Source organism: Asparagus officinalis, chromosome 1 (genome assembly GCF_001876935.1).
Source record: "Asparagus officinalis chromosome 1, Aspof.V1, whole genome shotgun sequence".
NCBI classification, from domain to species: domain Eukaryota; kingdom Viridiplantae; phylum Streptophyta; class Magnoliopsida; order Asparagales; family Asparagaceae; genus Asparagus; species Asparagus officinalis.
The window spans coordinates 5,873,638-5,894,821 of NC_033794.1; the positions used below are offsets into that span (position 1 = coordinate 5,873,638).

The 21,184-nt window shown below is 38.0% G+C and overlaps 4 protein-coding genes and 1 long non-coding RNA gene across 5 annotated transcripts; 1 reads left to right on the plus strand and 4 right to left on the minus strand.

The window, feature by feature from the left end:
* LOC109847110 lies at window positions 59-3,466 on the minus strand. The gene is made up of 7 exons (XM_020416358.1): window positions 3,208-3,466; window positions 3,003-3,113; window positions 2,800-2,868; window positions 1,483-1,614; window positions 680-757; window positions 473-595; window positions 59-393 (listed from the first exon to the last, which is right to left on the minus strand). The coding sequence occupies exons 1-7, from the start codon at window positions 3,403-3,405 to the stop codon at window positions 202-204; spliced, it is 903 nt and encodes a 300-aa protein (XP_020271947.1). The 5' UTR covers window positions 3,406-3,466; the 3' UTR covers window positions 59-201.
* Window positions 4,251-6,344, minus strand: LOC109847127 (inorganic pyrophosphatase 1-like). The gene is made up of 4 exons (XM_020416375.1): window positions 6,158-6,344; window positions 5,923-6,044; window positions 5,630-5,831; window positions 4,251-4,822 (listed from the first exon to the last, which is right to left on the minus strand). Exons 1-4 carry the CDS (start codon window positions 6,293-6,295, stop codon window positions 4,475-4,477), a joined length of 810 nt encoding a protein of 269 aa, XP_020271964.1. The 5' UTR covers window positions 6,296-6,344; the 3' UTR covers window positions 4,251-4,474.
* Window positions 10,589-12,854, minus strand: LOC109847118 (probable serine acetyltransferase 1). The gene is made up of 2 exons (XM_020416367.1): window positions 12,435-12,854; window positions 10,589-11,248 (listed from the first exon to the last, which is right to left on the minus strand). Exons 1-2 carry the CDS (start codon window positions 12,813-12,815, stop codon window positions 10,757-10,759), a joined length of 873 nt encoding a protein of 290 aa, XP_020271956.1. The 5' UTR covers window positions 12,816-12,854; the 3' UTR covers window positions 10,589-10,756.
* Window positions 14,274-16,729, plus strand: LOC109847135. Its single transcript, XR_002248607.1, has 2 exons — window positions 14,274-14,731; window positions 16,497-16,729. It is a non-coding gene; the product is annotated as an uncharacterized LOC109847135 (long non-coding RNA).
* LOC109847142 (RGG repeats nuclear RNA binding protein A-like) lies at window positions 17,274-21,180 on the minus strand. Its single transcript, XM_020416387.1, has 6 exons — window positions 21,147-21,180; window positions 20,040-20,451; window positions 19,816-19,963; window positions 17,926-18,084; window positions 17,788-17,841; window positions 17,274-17,703 (listed from the first exon to the last, which is right to left on the minus strand). Exons 1-6 carry the CDS (start codon window positions 21,178-21,180, stop codon window positions 17,515-17,517), a joined length of 996 nt encoding a protein of 331 aa, XP_020271976.1. The 3' UTR covers window positions 17,274-17,514.

Genomic DNA, 21,184 nt, shown 5'->3' on the forward strand with positions numbered 1-21,184 from the left:
TTTTTTTTTTGTGAAGGCAGCTTATGAACATACATTTAACAAGAAAAAAAGAGCCATGTAGCTAACGATCATCTCAGTACTTACGAAGAATTGATTGTATTACACCATTCTACATTCTGGGAGTTTCGAATAGATTACAATGCCGTATCCCATATACAAAAAACCGAGACATCTGATAAACGTAGTATCAAAATTCTGGCCCTAGAGTTCAGATTTCCCTTTCTTTGATGTTTTGGTGCTCGTCTTCTTCCCTCTCCACCAACTTCCAAGCTGTTTCGAAACCTTGTTTACGTGCCCTTTCACAACCTTTCCAGCATCTTTTACACCTTGTAGTATCTTCTGTTTTAAATCTTTATCTTTCTTAGAAGATTCCTTCTCTCTCAAGATGTTCCCCTGAAACAAACAAAGAGAAAAAAAATCAATGTCAGAGATAATAGCGAGAGATATCAAAAGGAAGTTACTAATTAATTACCAGTTTTCCAGGGAATTTGTCTTCATCATCATCATCTTCATCATCACCATCCTCATCACCGAACCTGTTATTCATTATGTCATCTCTCGAGTACATCTTCATGCTTGGTGCACCAGGCATACCCTGTTATTAGAATAAGATATTAAGGTGTATCCAATGCCATATGTAAATAATTGAACTTGGCTTGGGCAAGTATATATGAGATACCTCCATGGATCTCATAATCTTTTCCATTTCTGCATCTTTAGCTGGCTTTGCAACAAAAGCTTCTCCTGGAATCCTATCCTGCATAGCATGAGAGCGTCATTTCAGCAATAACAACAGGCACAGAGTTGACAGCCTATAAAAGCAAACCACCGAGCCCTCACTGGGGAAATGTTGCCAAAAATTCTGGTCTTTACTTTTAAGGTTTATCAAGTTTACCCAGAGAAACTTATGAGTATATTACATTTTGCGTGTCATATAATACCTGTATCATCTGGGTATCTAGACGTGAAAACCACATTAAGCATCTAACTCAATTTACATCTTTGGGGATGTCCATGTGCATTTGGAAGGTATAGATATTATCAGAATTAAAAGTTTTGTTAAAGGTGCAAATATATGTCGCACCTTAAGGCACTGTAATTATGAGTATGATCAGGATCTCAAAAATAATTGCTCAAATGGAACTGTTAATCTAACGATGACACTGTATCATTGTGCAGTTGAGGTAAATATTGACTTGTTCTTATTCTAATTATGGCTGTAGAGCATTAAGTTTCTACTAAGCAGCTCCCAGAGTGTCAAGACAAATGACATCTTATGTAGCACCATGTGAGAAAATAATGTCCAACCAAATTTAGATAATATCTGACTTTAGGAAACATCTAACATTCAAGGCCAAGTTAAATCTATAAGATGAAGTATCACAAAGTATTCACAGTAATTCTTCAGGACTAGACTAAGGAAGTAACTGCAGAAGTGAACAAACTTGCTCTCTTAATATCAGAAATATATGAGTGCAATACCTTAGGAACAGGTGGTGGGCTTTTGGAGCATGCATCAGAAAGGTCTTTACACAGGACATTCGCCAATTTATCAACAGAAGGACGGTGTTTATATACAAATTCAGCAACATCTGTATCCGAGTATCCAATGATCTGCAGCAAAAAAATGTGACATCTCATAAACAAGAAAAAAAATTTATGATTCTAACCGGCTACATGTATTGCACTGAAAATTTCACGTGTTGATCTTACAATAATATTGCACATATCCTACTTATTATTGAAAGCAAACAGTGTCGTCTATGACATTCTGTGCGGTTAAATTTTTAACAACTTTTCAGTTTACTGAGCCTTGATGAAAATGATTGCGACCACTCAGCAGGCAACATGCACGTGCAAAGAAAAGTTTTGATAATGAAATAGCGTACAGCTAAATTAATCTCTGTACTAAAGTTGGTATTTTTTTCCTCTTGATACACTGAAATACAGCCATATAAACTGTCGTTTGCTTTCCATGCACTTTTAACCTAACTCCTGAACCAAAGTACTAGTCTAACAATAAGATATAAACAGTTATTCCAACTCTTGAGCCAAAACCTGATCCTCTTTTGACATTACACCAACATTGCAATTCACCAGTTTTGAAGTTCAAAACAAGGTAGTACTGCTTACCAATCTCACATAAATTCTCCACTCAAATAGAAGGGTATTCCCATCACAAAACTTTTTTGCGCTCGTTGCTCATATTACTTTCAGTGACCTAATGTTTTCTTAAGCACAAAGATGACATAGAAAAAAAAACATGATATCTACCTTGAATGGTCCCTCCTTAGTTGGCCACTGCTAAGTGAATATTTAATAGATTTTTAATCTCTAGACAAACTCTATGCATCGAGTTGTTTCATCACCCAAGACACAATAATATCATAGAAAAATTTATTAAAAGATAAAAACATCAATACATCACCCCATCAATCGTCAACAATTTATGCATCTATTTAAAATGTTAGGTAGATTTGTTGTTTTTAAACCCTTTTACTCTGTTTAATACAAGTATGATACAAATCCATTATAAACTCCTGCCTCTGCCTCCTGATCATGTGCACGTGCAACAATCACCAACCTGTGCTATAACTATATGTTCCTAAACATTTCACCAGACTGAATACTAATAGATATCTTAACAAGTGTCAATTACTAAGTGATCAAAACATTTACAACATCGCCCAAAATATAACTAGATCATTACCAATAAAAAAAACCCAGAAAACAGATTAATTTTGAAAGCAATCTTTTGTGCCATTGATTCATATGTGAAACATAAAAGTAGATACTAACCTCTTGACACGCGCGCTCGATAGTCTTACACTCTGAGTTGCATAGCCCTTCAGTACCTTGTTCAACAAGCTACAAAGGAAATTTAATTACTACACACCAGCATTGTCATGTGAAATCAAAACAAAGGATAATTTCAAAGAATCACCATAAATTTGCACCCAAAAATACGATTTTGTATTTAAAAAAAAAGCAGTTGATTTTACCTCCAACTTGTCCCCTTTCTCAACAATATCAATCTGCAGAATCCAATCCGCCTCTTCCTTCTTCAAATTACAAACATTCTCCGCAATCTCAATAATCTGGTACTCCGAAACCTAATCCCCCAAATCAAACCACCAAAACTCAATTAAACCACCAAAAGAAACCACCAATGTCAACAGAATCGAAACCAAACAACAAAAAGTTGACCTTTTTAGGTGATATCTGAGCTTGCTTCTTCTCAACTTGATTGTAAATCTGCTCCGCGATCTTGTGGCAGACCTGGCATCGTATAAAGGGGATGTCTTCTCTTCGAGCGGCGGCGGCCGACGGTTTCTTGGCGGAGGAGAGAGAGATCTCGGCGATTGAGAAGAGGAGGAGGATTGCTAGGGCAGCGAGCTTCGCCATGGCGATTCTCTGTTTACTTGTGAGAGAGAGAGAGAGAGGGTCAAATCTCGAGATCCCTTCGAAGTTCGAAAGTGTTTTGAGCTTGGGGATTGAATATTTACCGATCTGCCACGTCGAGGCTTTGTTCTCATTGGTCCAGCTAGGCAAGCGGGACCCGCTCTGATGTGGAAGAGGAGTGTGGGGGGATGGATTTTCCTTGTTGGGGGCCCAGCCCAAATAGCGAATTTAATGGTGTGAGGGACTCATCTGAAATTTGGAATTTTTTTAAAAAGACCCTTCTTGAAACTTTATTAACAAAACGGACCTTTTTTAATTAGCAAAATCGATCTCTTTTGTTGATTTTGCAAATTATGGTTTTTAAATACATGGGACCAGTAGTCCCGTGTAATTAGTGTTGGCTAATCACATGCTAATTAAACTTTAGAAAATACACGACTAATTAAACTTCATAATAGGGTGTAATTATGCACCACTAAATATACGGGGGTAAAAGTCCCGTGTATTTTAAAGCTTCATTTTTGCAAAATCAGTCTCTTTGGCCAAAAAGAGGTGGATTTTGCTAACTATATCAAACATAGGTCGATTGCTAACGAAGTTTCAAAAAGGTTCTTTTTTAAAAAGTTCTCCCCCTTCATTTTACTATTGTTTTTCTGTAACATTCCTGAAAATGCTGTATAAGTCCATCAAGTAATGCAAGAAAGCATTAGGTTCTCTCATTGTGTCATTACCTTTGGATACTCCAATAAATAAGCATCATGCGCCTACAAAATCTAAGATATATCTATGCATATATCTATGGCTATGCACGTATGTAGGCATAATATTTGGTGGGCGAGCTCAAGATTTCCTGAAAACCTTTTAGAATCCCCGCCAATTATACACGCACAAGTTATATACATGCAATGAACTTTTAGAGATATCCTGAATTTTTTTTTTTGGAGTTTGAACTCCATTATACTCATTCAATCCGCATACATCTGTGTAAACTGTCAACTTCCAATTATAAATCAGCAGCATTCGACAAATCTAACAGCCTGCAATATAAGAAGATGAAGCACATCGCATTCATCTACTGTTGAACATGCAGAGCCTTAGCGAGACCTTCATGAGTCTTCAATTGTTTTGCCTGAGACTTGCAATCCACCGATAACAATTGTGCTGATGTCGAGCTTTTGACGAGCTGCATTAGCGTTTTCTCAAGCTCTTCGCCGTTGCTCCATTCATGGATCTCAGCTTTGATGAGGCCGATGTTGCTGGTGATGAGATCCCAAACTGGGTAGTTTTTCCTTGGCATCACATAGTCTCCTTCATTTAGTTTCAGAGTTGGGCAGTAGTCTCCTCTGCCATCACCGAGGTAAATGAATCTCTTCTTTTCTTTTGAATTTGTCGATGCTTGGATTCTTTCTATGACCCTGCCCTGTTGATGGGAGATGGTTAATTGGTGATTTCATTCTGTATTTAGATAATTAATGTTTTTGAAGTCAAGTTCATAATATAACATGATGAAATTATCAGTTTCTTCAAACTAAAAGGGGGGCAAATGCCAAAACTCCTCAAAGTTATAGAGAAAACATCATCAGTAGGTTTAATCTGCTTACAAAATAAGCAACCTAGAACCAAAATGCCCCCTTTTGCCGTGAAAAAGACACCAAAATTTTGTTTTCTTAAAGGGGCTATCCAGATTGCTTTAACTTTATAATCTTTCAACAGTCAAAAAGTCGGCATTCAATGATTCACAGGCTTCAGGAGTTATTTAACTTTTAAGAAACACCCCAAAAAGACATCAATTTTCTTGCGTGCTACAAAAATTTTTTTTTTAAGTAGATGAGACTATATCTAAATACTAAGCACAGAGGTCAATGCTGCCTTCAAATTTTTTCAAGGGTTAATTGCCAATAGACATCTTTTAAGCTTTATCCGTGCGAATAAACCCCCCTAGTGAATTTCTTTTTATATGTAAAAGCATTAAAAAAGTTTTGAGGAGGCGGATAGACCCCTTATTGCTAAGGATGAACCCTCAATTGCTAATGGTTTTACTTCTTAAAGAGTCGAAAAAGTCCACTAAATGAGTGTATTCGCAGTTGGGCCAATAGTACAGGGCTCTACTCGTACAAATAGAAGTATATGGCGTCTATGCTCAATGAACCCTTATTTCTAAGAATTAAGAACTTGCAATAACCAAGTGAAGGGGGCAAAAAAAAAAAAAGGTTGGAGGGTTAATTACCTTGCACATATTTGGAGGGCAGAGATTACAACCATGTGGAGATTTGGTGAAATCATGGTAAGGGAAAATCCTCAGCCTCCCAGCTTCATCAACATAGCTAGGATTTGTATTAATCTCAGTAAAACACCCAAAGATCCCATGGTGCTTGAGAACAGTCTCTATGTAGAACAAATTGGCATCACTTACCACCCTCATATCACACCTATAATAATAATAATAATAATATTTAAATCACAAAAAAATCTGAATGCTATTGTAATAAAAAAACCCATTTATAAGGAAACCAAAATTACCCAAGAGAATGAGCAGATTTAATGGCTGAAATTATATGAGGATCCAAAGGAATCCTCTTCAAGCATTCTACAATCTCATCAATAGTCCTCCCCTGTGAATGCAGCTCACCCATTATCCTGTCCTGGAATCAAAATCAAATTTTGAAGATGACCCGTTTACTAATTTGAGCTTAAAAACATCATTAAATAAAAAAAATGAAATTTTGTCAAAAAAAAGAACAGAAAATTTACATACCATGAGAGGATTCCAGGGCATCGTTGGGCGAAGCTCATTGAAGAGCTGGGTTGCTCCGAGATTTTCCATCACCCAGTTGTCGCTGTCTACATCGATGATTGTTTTATCGAAATCGAAGATGATTATTGTTGAGGCCATTTCTGATCAAAAATCGAGTTGTTTTTTTTTGGGTGAGGCTTTGTTTTGAGAAATGGAGGCATTTTATAGGTGGTGAAGAGGAGAAGATGCCAAAAGGATATTCCAAATAATTCGGGAAATAAATGGGAACTTTGACACATGTGCCCTTCTAGATATATCATATATGGATTTAGCTTTTCTTTTTCTTTCTTTGTTCCTTTTGACTCTCGTGCAGCTTTTATTTGCAAACGTATCATATTTTACCGTTGAGGGTCTGTTCGTTTGCCAAAAAAAATCTTGAAATCTCTTGCCACCTCAAGAAATGAACAAGTGTCACATGTGATTTTGTTTTCAAGAGATTTTCATTTCTCATGTTTGTTTCGTTTTTAATTTTCGAGAAATGAACCGCCAGGTAGGCTGCCACATCAAACTTTCAAGAAATGTGTTTTCACACCAAATTGGCCTGAAAACACTTGAAAATGTCCCATCTAAGAATTATTAATTAGTAAAAGCACTGTTGAAATAGTGCAGAATAATAAAACATAATATTTAATACCCTCATTTCTCATTTCCTATTTCTTGTTCTCAAACAAACAAAAGAAATAGAAAACTGTGCACTGTTACTATGGAGGCTTTTTTTGTCTGTTTGTGTGACTTGGCATTGAAATGTGAAGTTTTCTTTGCGAAACAAACCAAAAAAAAAAAAAAAAATCTAGGAAATGTGCTTGAAATGTATTAAAATCATTTCAAGGATGAGTTTTCCATTTCCGATTTTTTGTGGGTGAGAAGATGTCCTATAAAGTTTTCGCAACTAAAATTCATAAATCATAATGCATGATTTTCTTCTTTTTAACACGAAGGGGAAAAAAAGGTCACTTTTTTAAGGGATAAAGTTTGTATATAATTTCATATCCCTACTTTTTGACTATATGATTAATTTCATTTTAACGGAACATTGAGTATGCTCCATAACAGTTTATCCTCATATCACTTTTTATTTTAGCTTTTTAAAGGAAAATTAGAAGCCTTTTATCATGAGAGGACAACGTGATAACAGACATCGAAGAAAAGGTGTCATCTTAGTGGAATAAGGTTTATCTAAAACTAACCTCAATATACCAATTTTTTTTTAAATATACTTCTATTTTTTCATTTCTTAGAAATCCAATCTAGATCACTTTTATTTTATTTTCTTGTTGCTATTCAGTATTAAAAATAAACATAAGCTGTGTAAAAAACTTTGTAAACCGACTTTGAACCTCGAACCTAAAACTTTCAAAGTCCCACCTTCCACTTTGACATTGACACGAGCCTCGTTGTCCTTGTGATAATTAAGTTCTTGAAGTCTATGCAAAATAAATTCTTTTCCATTTTTTGTTGATAAACAAGTAAATTAACCACTCATAATGAAAATTACCATTGAAAAAGTTTAACCGTGACGGTGAATCTACGTACTCTTGAACAAAATTGTTGAACAAATGAGGTCTTACACATTCCGAAGATGCAAAATGTAACTATAATTAAGGAGGGTATAAATGTTAAAAACATTTAATGAATTAATAGTAGGGAACTTGGGTGGTTGCTTCCTCTTGAGTGGGAATCCCACCTCCAAACTTCCCCATGGGATATTTATTAATTAAAGCACATAATTCCAAGAATATCACTATTAAAATTAGCAAGAGTGTCTCCTATTTTTGCAGCACAAATTGCAGTACACCTCACCGCATGTCCCTCGTCCACCGCTAAGTTGTATAGCCTTTATCCTCTAATGCAGTAGAGGCTTGTTTTTGCTTGAGCTAGGGTGGAGATATAATGTATTTTCAACAGCATAAGGTTTTTAATGTAAGTGTGGGTTTTCTAACTTTTTCAGCTATATCATCATCACATCCTTAAGATCTACTGCCTCGGGGCGTTGGGTTGTAGTGAGGGTTGATGGTCATAAATTTATACTTTTGCGTACCATCGCGGAATGAAATTGGGCTTACACAGCGGTATCAATTCTTTTCAGAATTCTATTTTAAGTTTTTTGGCCAATGAGATTGAGCCTAGATTGCAGCGTTACCCTGACAGAGATAGTTATCGTTACGTCAAAACTCTGAAATTGATGATTATAGTTATATGCACTAATAAGTATGACTATTATTTAATTCTAAGTATCTGTTTGACTGAGGAAACGGGATCGAATCATGTTCTTTGCTTGTAAAAATCGTACATATATAACGGTTAGCATTTAACTAAAAATAATAAACTTTGTAAACTGAAGCTACCCCTGCTACATCTCGTGAGACTTTGCCTCATAGGCTCATACTGTCTCCTGTTTAAATTATATGCGCTAGTCTCATGGTTCATGTTGACAATATATTACAAAGTCACGTGCGAGGATTCATTGAATTTATGTGATGTTGTATTTGACATCAAATTGGATGCATATGATGACTATGGGCATATGCGTGATGTTCTTCCAGCGATATGCAAAGGTGACGTCATGTTACTGTAATGGAAGCGTCATCCTTGTCCTCAGTTTGCTTTTTACTGGAGAAATAATGCCATAATGGGTTGTTGTTTAATTTTAATTTCATGATGTAACCCATCTAACTAACTTTTTTATTGCTTTTTTTTTTGTTATAAAGTTTTAGTTACCGTCTTATTGAGTTAATGATTGAAAAGACAACAATAAAAAATTTAACTTTTTTGCTTTACAATAATACCTTTTAGAACTCACTTTTATATATTATCTATGTGAATTATCTATAGTAATTACTCAAATGTGTTTTAATTATATAAGTTTTTGCCTTAAAATAGGAAAGGAGCTCTTTAACTCTTTTGTCAAAATCAACAACAACAAGGAACTTATTCCATGCGTATAGTTATTTAGATATAAATATAGAACATTAACGACCCAAAGTGGTCCAGTGATCAGGACTTGGGGCATTGCTCAAAAGGCTAAGAATCGATCCGTGCCTATGACATGTCTATCCCAATTTTTTTTAATTGTTAGACGTCACAACACTTGTGCTATTCATCTAGGCTTGGACTGTGACAAATAGCACAAGTTTAATTAGCTAGTACTAAGCCAAGGTTTCTCGCACAAATGCGAAGAAAAAAAAGGAAAAAAAATGGAAGAAGCAGACCATTAAAAGAGAGGAAAGCCCTGTAGCCCAACTAACATCGTGAAGCCTTTCAGACAATAACGGTCAAAGAAACGAAGGTTGCAATTTGAAAATTTATGGTTGGCTTCTTCCAATTAAAGCCCCTCCAAATTTCAAATAAACTCTAGTAATTGGAAATTGCTGTAAGCAAGTCAAACACAGATTGACCTTCGACAGAGGAGGTGCGTGATGATTCCAGAAACCTGAAACCTGACCTGGAGACCACTCAAATTCTTTAAAGTGAAGAAATTTTGAAGAAAGATGAGAAGAGCCCGGAGAAATGTGATGACGGAGACGAATGCTGCAGAATGAAAACTCTAAAATCTTGAGGCAGTTCTCATCTTTTGAACTTCCTACATAAAGCTAATTTGAGGCCTCGTGGCATCCTAAAATCTATGACAAAACGATTTTCGGTTCATTTGGATAGAACAGGGCTTTTCATTCAAACTCTGGGTAGTGAAGAATTTCTACTCCTTGGAGAAATTTGACAAAACACGCCCTAACGTATAGATTTTGTACACAACCTCCTACATGTGCTTTTTTCCTTGTGTATTTTATCCATCCCTCACTCTCTCTTTTTGAAAGTACTTCCTGTAAAATTGCACAGCTTGCTAGTCAAAAGTAATCCGTAAGCCTTAGGGGCTGTTTGGTTCCCTGTTTTTGAGGGAAAAGCTCTCTTGAAAGCCTACCAAAAGTGTCACTTTTTGGCAGGCTTTCAAACAAAATCGCCTCTTTTAGAGGTGGCCTGCCAAAGAAGTGACACTTTGACAGGCTTTCAAGGGAAAAAAAATCTCTAACCAAACGGACCCTTAGTGATATAGAACCAGGTCTTTTTCACGACTTTCTTTTGTATTAGAACAGGACTTTTTGAGTGCAGATCCTAAGATGTTCAAGAGTGCCGAATACTTCAAAGCAAATAATGAAAGACCCAAAACTACAGAAAAATCATCCTAATCTTTGCAAAGGGATCTTGATGTTCTGTACAAAGTGATGATTGGGAGTGCGGCTGAGGTCAGGATATTGCAAGTGCCAGGCTCAACACTGGCCAGCTTTGTCTTTTTTCCACCAAAGCAAAAGGAAAATAGCACATCGAGATCCCCTTGGATAACAAATACAAGAATCACATGAGCAGGATCCGTTAACCACTAGAGCTTTGAACGCATAATACTCTAAAGAGTCTCAAAATCACATAACTCATAAATAGATATCTTCATAACATAAGATACGTGTAACTGTAACCACCACGGGGACACATATTCATGTTAACTCACATATAGAACGTGAATCAAGGAAAGAGACACAAGGAGAGCCGGAGAGAAAAATCCATACATGATCATATAATATAGTCCGACCACTCCGAAATGAAGGAAGTATGATCCATTGATTCCCCAGGCACATCCTCCAGCCTCGAAGGCTTCTCCTTCCCTCCTATCAACCTCGCTGGATTCCCGACAGCAGTGGTTCTTGGCGGCACATCGATCAGCACAAGTGAGCCAGCCCCAACCTTCGCTCCTTCTCCAATCCTAATGTTCCCCAAAATCGTCGCTCCCGCTCCAATCAGAACCCCATCACCGATCTTTGGATGACGGTCTCCTCCAACTTTCCCGGTTCCACCTAGGGTTACGTGGTGGAGGATTGAGACGTTGTTGCCAACTACGGCAGTTTCCCCAATCACGACACCAGTGGCGTGGTCGAGGAGGATGCCCTTGCCGATCTTGGCAGCGGGATGGATGTCAACGGAGAAGACATCGGCTATGCGAGAGTGGAGAGCTAGGGCTAGAGGGCGTCGGGATTGGGCCCAGAGTACATGGGCAACTCGGTACGCCTGGGAACATAAATGAAACGAGGTAATGTATCCGATTGTCAATTAAGAACAAAATTTGGTATTGGTATGAGAGAACTAGTAAACATTATCTTACTGAGACTAATGGTGTATTTGTTAACTGTACAAAGTTGCCGAATAGATTGATATAATCATTGTAATGTTTTTTTTTTAATCAAAGAACTGCAAGATCAATATGGAAACTATCCGAACTAGTTGAAGTATATTGTACACAGGTTGGCTAACTGATCCCTGATGTGGAAGTTCTAAAACCAAAGTCAAACTCTGTACAGCATTGTGCTCAAGCTTGAATCAACACTTTCAGATTCACAATGATCAACTGACTAAATCCTATGGCAATCAATTGCAGAAGTATCCAAGTTTTTGCCTGAGATCATGAAATTAAGAGATCTCAGCAGGGTTACTTGAAATCAAACTAACTGCAAACTTCAAGTTCTAGTTTTTGTGCTCATTAATGAGGAATATTAACACTCAATTTACCTGTACAGCTTGTAGGTTTTATTCGACTTTAGGATTCCAGGATTAACATTTATATTTGAAAATTGCACAACTAAAGAAGTCAAAACAACTATTATTTTACTAAACTTAATGGTCCATGCGTGAACTCACCAAGTTGCAGAATAAATTGACATATAGTTATCAATACTTTCACTAACACATGATAGAATCCTAACTTTCACTAAATCATACACTTTATGCTCAACCTGTATTCAAATTCCCCACAAAATATAAACTTTTTCCAAACCCAACTTATTTATTTTAAAATAAAATCATACACTTTATGCTCAACCTGTATTCAGATTCCCCACAAAATATTAACTTTTTCCAAACCCAACTTATTTATTTAAAAAAATCAAACTTCTAGCGCCAAATTAATGCTGAATCTTAGTATTCAATCAAAGGTTAGTGCCAAGATCGACACAGATAACTTCAGATAATCATACAACTAAAAGGGTTAAGTAATTATTGTCTTATCAAGCTCAATCCCATTAATTTTCTTAATTAGTCATCATTTCGAAGAAAATATTATCTTTTAAAAAAATTGCCTTAAATCATATAAAAATTCTAAAGTCACCAAACCCTACCAATCCTCGTCAAATTTACCCCAAAATTTCAACTTTTTCGTAACCCAATTCAAAAAATCGCATCTTTAACCGAAATAGCTCACCTCAACCGCAAGAAACCCCTTGAAATTCAAAAGACAATGAGAGAACGACACGCACGCTGGGTCCCGGTGCCTGACGGCGATCAGATCGGCGACAGCCGCCGACAACACAGTTGGATGATGCGAGAAAATATTCAAGAAGAGATCGTACAGGAGAGTGGATAGCAGCGTGGAGGAGCAGAGTTTGTTGGCGAGGTGAAAGGAGAGAGATCGAGCGAGCGATGGGTGAGAGAGGACGGTGGCGTAGAGGTAGCTGGCGAGGGCGGGTTCGGATTCTGCGTCGCGGATCGCCTCCGCTTTGATTTGGGTCCAGACCCAGGTCTCGTCGGATTCGGATTCTGGTGGCGGGTAGGTGGGGATCTGGAGGGAGGAGCCGGAGGGCATTTTCGGGCGGGTAGGTAGGGGGTGCGTGGTGGAGATCGAGATGAGATTTTTGGAATGGGAGTGAGGTGGGGTTTTTATTGGGTGGGCCTGATGAAAATTACGGTTGCGTCCTAAATGGGTAAGCGGATATGGGGGTTGTACCCGCTAACCCGATCTGGAGTTTGATGCCGGCTTTGATATATATGTTAACTAGTTTGCGCATTTTTGCTACAGTAATCCTGTTTTTTAATATGGCATGATTTGAATTGTTGGAAGTGCTACAGTATCCCGCTCTGCTACAGTACCTTTTAAATGCTACAATATACCCGTGCGCTGCAGTAATAACTTTAATTAATTATTAGCTACAGTAATAATGCTGCAGTAAATGCTACTGTAGCATTTACTGTAGCATGAACAGTGAATCTCTAATCCTCCTATTTGTATAAAGGAATAGATGGTTAGTAACTTAGTACATTCGGTACTATAGACTTTCTTTATATGACGTGCGTCTGGATATGTATGGATAGATCTCATATTTCTCCAGGAAATCACATCCACGTAAGATGCCATTGTTTGAATTTATCTTATTTTATAAAGCGGGTTAATATAAGAAATATGAGGGTTTGTCATCTGTTTTTTTCAGTTTGACATGACAAGATCCGGACAGCAAAACCTAAATGATTGAGACGAATAAGGGTAGAGATCGATGCATAATGGGAGAGGCTCCTAAGGAGGGAGTCGGTTTGTCTTCTTAGATTTCCCAGCTCTAATGATCGTTACTATATGGGTTTTAGGAGTAAATATGCTAAAGGTTGGGGTCAGATCCCAGCCAAAAGTCTCTCCAACACTCAAACTCAAATTAGTGTTTTACAATTGAAAAAAATGATGCGATCTAGAGTCTTGGATGGTAAACGAGTAGGCTGAGTTCTAGTACAACTTAGTTGAAGATAGATTTTGATCGTTAGTGCTCCTAAAAGAACGGTTTATATTCTGTCAAGAAAAGAATGTTGGATAGCCGGTGGTCGATTCTATCGACCACCATGCTCTGGTCGATCACCATGCTCTGTAGGAGATGGGTTTTGTGTTTAGTGGTAGCTAAGTTATGGTGTTAACTAACCTAATATGGAAGGATGATCATGTTTAGACTATAGTTACACGTAGACGCTAACCGGACAAAGAACACCTGAAGTCATTGTGCTTTGGGCGGAATAACTGGTGTCCTAGCAATCTCAAGAGTGAAACTCGAGTAAAGGAACTAAATTTTGAATCTTAAATGTGAACGCTGCTAACAGGCGGATCTCAACTACCGATAACGGATCCAAGTTAAAATAAAAACCGACGCCCGTTAAGGGAAAAGGGTAGAAATGGGAATATGGTGGGGGTTCTAGAAGGAAGAAAATGCAGACTCTAGATTTTAAGGGAAAGATGGAGGATAATTGATGACGTGATTTTTTGTTCCTCCATCTTTTATGTGGAGTGGCTCGGTTCAACTCCCCCCCATCCAATTGAGCAAAGTAGGGTCCTTCAGTCCTTTCAATAAACTAAGTTAGTTTTGTCTTGTTCCACAAGTTCAATTTTTGATTCAAACCCGACCCGGATCCGAAACTCGTCGGATACGGGTTCGCTCCCCCCCATCCAACTGCGATAAACGTTTTAATATTCAACCGCCACCATCAATCTCGGCAAGATCGCCGGAAAATGATCGTAGGCGGAGATTCTCGCCTGATCGCGGCGGCGATGTCGCCGAGGCGTCCGAGGTCGGAGGCCTCGTCTCTTTTGGCGTATTCGCCGGTTTTGGATCTCTCGGATCGAGCTCTGATGCTAATCGATGCGGTCTCCAGGGGTTTTAGAAATGAAGGCGAGGGCGAGATCGGAGATGAGCTCATTTGCTTCATCGATCTTAGATCTCCGCTCTACTCGGATCCCTAATCCTTCAGGTTTCGTTTCATAAACCCTAGCGACTGTACTTCCGAAAATTTGGGTTTTTTTTTAAGGGAAATATTGAGCAGACTGCAGATTTTGTTGTTTATATGTGAAGATCGAGCTTCATTAACCTTAGGGCCTGTTTGGATTCGTAGGGGGTGAAGGGAAGTTAAGGGAAACTGAGTGAAGGGAAGGGAAGGGAAGGGAAGGGAATTCCCTTCCCTTTGGTTACACCCCAATTTAGGGGTAACAATTTTTATACTATTAGGGGGTGAACCAAGGTGAATGGAGGTGAATTAACTTCACCTCCTAAGTGTTCCCAAACAAGGTGAATGGAGGTGAATGGTTCCCCTAACTTCCCTTCACCCTCATTCCCCTCAATCCAAACAAGCCCTTAAAAAATTAAAAACCCGAACTTGAATTGATGTGGTTAAAGATTTGGAGTGTTACAGTTTTCTCAGTGCATAAAGAATACTTTTTTTTGGACTTTTAGTGTTTAATTATCAATTTCATTAATTTGTTACTCCCGTAGATCAATGTTTATCCCTTGGAGAATTCTTAGGGAGATAAACTGCTTAGCCTCTGAGTAGTCTCCTCTACTATATTATTTCTAGAATTAAATTCAAGTATAAGAGAATTCCAGACTGTTAGTCTCTCTGGTGACATGAGCTTAAATTATGTGATCATTGTGTCAGTATTCTCCAGTTGCACCAAGAAGTATGAATCAATTTCTGTAGGATTGGTGTAGTCAATGAATAATGTTGGTTGTGGGAAATCTTCTTGGTGCTTGAATTATTATTATTATTATTTTTTGAGTAAATGCAGTAAATTTCACAAAACCTCCCTGAACATTGGAGTGTTTTCACAGAACTCCCTAAAAAGCTATAAATTAGATAAACCCTTCATGGACTTTTGAATTGTTTGAATTGTCATAAACGGATTTAACCTGAAGGGTAGAAGGTCTGAACATGTCACGGTGCAAAACTCTTTCAGTAAAAGTAAAACTGCGTAAGGGCAAGCTTGTTTGAACATGTCACGGTGCAAAACACAACAACTTGAACAACATGTCGCCATAGTGACTTCCTCAAATTTATAAAGGTTGGGAGGGTTGTGAAACACCCCACAAAGTTCGGGGGAATTTGTGAAATTTACCCTTGCTTTTTACCCTATGTATTCGTCTTAAAATGGAATGGAAGAATACGATTCATATAGCCAACCCTGAACATTTGGGATGAAGTCTTTTGTTGTTATTCGTCTTAGAAATAGCTTTCATACTGTTGAAACTTGGTGATGTTTTGGATTGTAGTAAACCAGCTAAAGGAACAGTTAGTCTGATACTTCCGTGCAACGCTGTTCGTTAGAGGTCTCAATCGCTGTCTTCCTTGAGATGTTTGTCTCAGCTTTGTGATTATCAGCGTTGAACTTTTCATAATCACAATGCAGTGGGAAAACATTTGACATTGCGATCTTTGACCAGTCAAGATAGTGCAGACCTTGAGATTATTAAGGATTGTCATGAATGTTTTTGTGGTACGTTTGATCACCACTACAGCGCAGTAAGCAACTTCATTACAACTTGTCAGTTCCTTCTCACTATACTCCTCTCCGTGTAGACTTTCATAACAATTCAAGTTGAACTTATCTTTCTCATTACTTTATCAATACAGGCCATGACATCATTAAATTGGCATAAACATCAAATTAAGGTTTTTGCTTATGTAACGTCTGCAAATTATCTTGGCTTCAGCTCCCTAATCGCATTTCCTGAACTCATTGCAGAACCTTTATGTATTAGAGCGGAGATGAGATGATAATGATTGGTGCACCGAGCTGAAAGTAATCCATGTGAGAGTTGTAGGCTTGTAGTGGTTATATATTCCCCGTCACTCGAAGTGCTTTTTTTTTTAAAAGAAAAAAGGCAGTTTTTTTTTCAGGCCAAGATTGTAATTGGGACTCATTATTGGTTAAGTTTCACCCCTTCAGATGAAATGTCTCTACTGAAGATTCCAATCTGTATACCAAGAAATGAAGTCTGCGCAAATGGAGTCACAGGTTATCCCACCCTTGAGATGTATGTGAGCAGATTTGCATGGACATCCACATGAAATTAGCATTTGTTCGGATCCAGAAGTCGAGGTATATTGGCATCGGCATGCTAATTTCCTAAGGAGTTATGAATGGTACATGCTATGATTTTGTATCACGTAGGAGAACTGCAGCATGCGTTCTCAGCAGGCTACAATGATCAAAACCATAACTCCCTCATCTCTAAGAAAATGCAATATTAAATCAGTTGCTATTTTCTCATGTCTATAGATTGTATATCGTATGTTTTTACACCCGGTAGATAAGAAGACAACTTGGTACTTTAGATGACATCCAACATGAAACATCGTCACGGCAGGCAATACGAAAATATTGCTCTCGAACCCTCTATAAATTTAAAAACTTCCAAGTCGCAAGAGAAGTTGAAAAGCTTTGAATGAAGAAACCTGACCTTCCTCAAGTGGTCAGGGGAAAAAAATCACTACCTAAAGACGTCGAACACGCAAATACGAATAAAACTGGAGCGACCGAATTAGAACAGAATGCGACAACAATACCATCATAGTTCACAAAACTTCTTTAACCCTAACGGGCAACTAATCAGACAAGATGACAACACCGCCTAGCACCACTTTAATATACATACTTAAAAATATAAAAGAAAAAAGTACCAAAATCTCATTATTAAATATCAAGAAATAGGCAAATACTAGAAGTGGTAAACAAGTTGTCATTCTGTTGGATAACCGCCCTATTTTCCTCCAAGGGTAGGAAACTGGCCAGGATCTTCAATTGCTGGCGCGGAGGCAAAAACACCACCACCACCACCACCACCATAACCACCTTGAAGAGGACCACGGTCTCCTCGTCCTCTGCCTCGGCCTCTTCCATAATATCTTTCACCTTCAGCCGGCTTTAAAAACTCATTGATGCTCAAAGACTACAAAAGTAAAGAACACAAAAAAGTCAAGCACAAGCAAACATACATGGTAAAATATATTGCATAACAAGTAGGAATGCTCACCTTCTTGACCTTTTCATCCCTTTCTGCGCTTTCTTTCTTCTTCTTGTCAGAACCCTAACGAGATCATAAATTGTAAATACTAGTTATTTCTCTTCATAGATGATACCCATAGAGGTAAGTTAGTAATGTCAAACTAACCAGCTTGACGAAGATGGGATCGTTTTCCTTCTTCAAGGAGAGCAGATGCATGGACTTTAATTCATTGTCAATCTCGACTTTTCTTTCTTCAGTCTTCAATGCGAGCAAGGCTTTCCTCTTCTCCTCCCTTATTTTCTCATATTCCTCCAAGGTCATCTCCTATAGGAACAGCAACAAAGGACAAGTGTTTACATATGTACTGTCATTGCTAAATGCTAGCAACATGCTATTCAGAATGCACTCTTATCATCATCATCACCATCACCACTACTGCTACTAAAAATCCATAATCTAGACAAACAGATTTATGCAAACAGTAAATCTAGGTGAGCGAGAAATGTAGGTATGCAAATGCTACCCAATAACCTGACAGGGTGATTTAAGGTTTGGTACTTTAGCCAGTAAGCTTATTCGTCTGAGTTATAACAGAACTCTGAAAAATCCACTAGTACTGTCTTACTCTATAATAATAGAATATGAATTATGAAATAGTATATTTTTCATTTACAGCAAAAACGGTTGTTGTACAGCTATAAACTTGGTATGCTAGATATGTCGAGCGTAAGTTATAAATAAGAAATCAATAGCAAACAAAACTAAACCCATATAAGCCAGTTCAAAAAAGGTGGAAAATATGATGCAAAGAAGATTGGTTGAAAGTGCGGAGAAATATGGTTTAAAGGGGGGACAGATTCTGAATTCAAGTTAAACGGGTTGAGTTGTTCTCTAAGTGCATCAGATGCAGATCTATAATATGTATCTATGTATCCTGTTTGCGTGTATGTGTTGAGTGTGTCACACTTGTGGCGGCCTAACCAAGTATGTTGCCTACTACATGATTAATTTGCACTTCAGATATATGTTCTGTGGTTTACATCAACTTATTTTGAAAAGTTTGCATTATGGTGAAAACAATAAACAATTCCACAAAATTATCATGACGAGCAATCAAGTTGAAAGATTTAGAAAAGATTGTGTGGACAATGTGTATTGGAGTTGGCAGAACGGTGAAGATTACAGGAAGTTATCAAAATGATGTTTATGACAGACATCCTTAAGCTAGTTCCACTTGTTAAACCCCATTTGACTTTACTGAAACAGGGTACTTAGGTGGACCAGAGCAGAAAATGCAGCTCACATAGGCAGTAAACGATACGCCTAAATGATTCAAAGGAGCCATGAACCACATAATGTGTGGGCTCAGGACTTCAGTCAGACATTCTGGAGCCACTTCCCTCCAAGAGGGCATCCAGGTTGTGTACTAAAATACTAAACAAAGAGAATTTGCAATAAAATATCTACTTAACTTTCTCATGGCAATAAGCTTTGTTGATTTCACAAATAAAGATGCTCGTCCTAGTCAGCTTATACTTTAAATGCTGGGTAGAACAGCAATAACACTGAGGAAACCTGGCCCACACCACTCTCTCAATACCAATCCTTTTCCCATGGACATCATTAGTTCATGATTTGTGTTTGGTGTTCCATCAGCAAATTCTCAATACAAGCTTGGTATACCTTACGATTGCCCTTCCATCAGCAGCTCTGTTGATTCTCATCATGAAAAACGAGCCTTTTATGCCGGATTTCTCTCACTTGGCATGTGATGACAGTTGCCAGTGACGAGAGATTAATGAGGCATATTTGTGTTCAATGTCGATAAAAGCCACAAAATTATAGAACTAAACAACAAAAATGCCATGTTATCATTATAGACCATGAGCAGGTTACATAGCCAACAACACAAAGATATACTGAGTTTGCCATGGATAACATTAGTTCACGTCAGGATTAATCAATAAAAATATGTAAAAAATAAAAGGATCAAGGATGCAAAATAATCATCACAGGTAACTAAAAAATATAAGACTGTCAACGAAAGAGAATTACCTTATCCTCCTTTTCCTTCTCTTCGGCCTCATTAGCTTGTCCTTCCTTTTTTTCCTTATCCGCTTCAGCTGATGGTGCATCATCCTGCTCTGGCTGTTTTTCATGACTTGCAATCTTCTCCTCAGCATTCACATTCTCCCCAATCTCCCTACAGAACCAAGCACATTCAGATTAACTAGTGAACAAACTCATAATTGCATACAAGAGACTAATCCAATCTTAACTGTGTGAGAGCATCGTCAGTTGCATTTCCCCAGTTCCCACGCCCTGCCCCATCCCGCTTGTTTTCATACCCACGCCCTGTACCACTTCGACGCTCATAGGTCCTCCGGGGCCGTTCTGAATCCCCTCCAGTCTCTTCATTCCCATCACCACCACGGCGCCCACCTCGAAAAGGTTGACGGGGTCCATCGTAGGTTCCACGATCCCTTTCAGAGGGTCCACCATAGAACCCACGCTCCCTCTCGAAAGGCCTGCGGTTGTCTCCATTTTCACCTCCATCAACACGACCATAACCTCTTGCAAAACCGTCAGCATTTCCATTACCAAAGTCACGAGCGCCCCTTCCACGGCCTGGCCCACCACGACTCGAGCCACCACCTCGTGGGGCTGCAGCATTGCTCTTAGCTTCTCTCACTAAAACAAAACCAGATTGAAAAAAAGATCCAAATTTGACAAAATGGAAGATTCTCCAAATATATAATTATGCAAGGTACGTGACTGCTTAATATAAAGTATAAATCTTTCCTGGATTATCAGAACAACTTTTTCAATGAAAAATAATAATGAATCCTAAAGTACTATGATGACAGGGTTCAAACAATTATTGTCTAAAATTTGTCTCTTCGCCTCACAAAGCCATTTCCTTCTCAAGGACTTAACCTTCTACGCAAACAACCAGTTAACAAGCATCAAAGCTTCAGCAGTAATATTCTTTCTCTAAGATGCAACTGATGATGCAGAAAATAAATTACACATCATCACAGAAAATATGCAGAAAATAAATTTCCTAACTTGCCAAAGGGCAAGGGAAACTCAATTAACAGAATGCAGAATCATTTCGGAACTTGCAGAAATATCAAAACAAAATAAGCTTAAAAGTATGACAGAATTCAAGTGATCATATTTCACATTTCATCCATTCGCACAAAAATCATATCATTTCCAGTAATTCCACTTATCCTCGCAAACAGGTAAAAATAATACCACTATATCAATCTTTTTTTCATCATAATTCAAGTAATCACTGCAGTATATGCCCTCTAAATGAGATTAACACGCAGATGGAAACCAAAGAACGGGACATAAACTAATTAGCACTATGAGCTCACCAGCTTGAAATGGCGGCAGAGGCTTCGATGGCATCTTC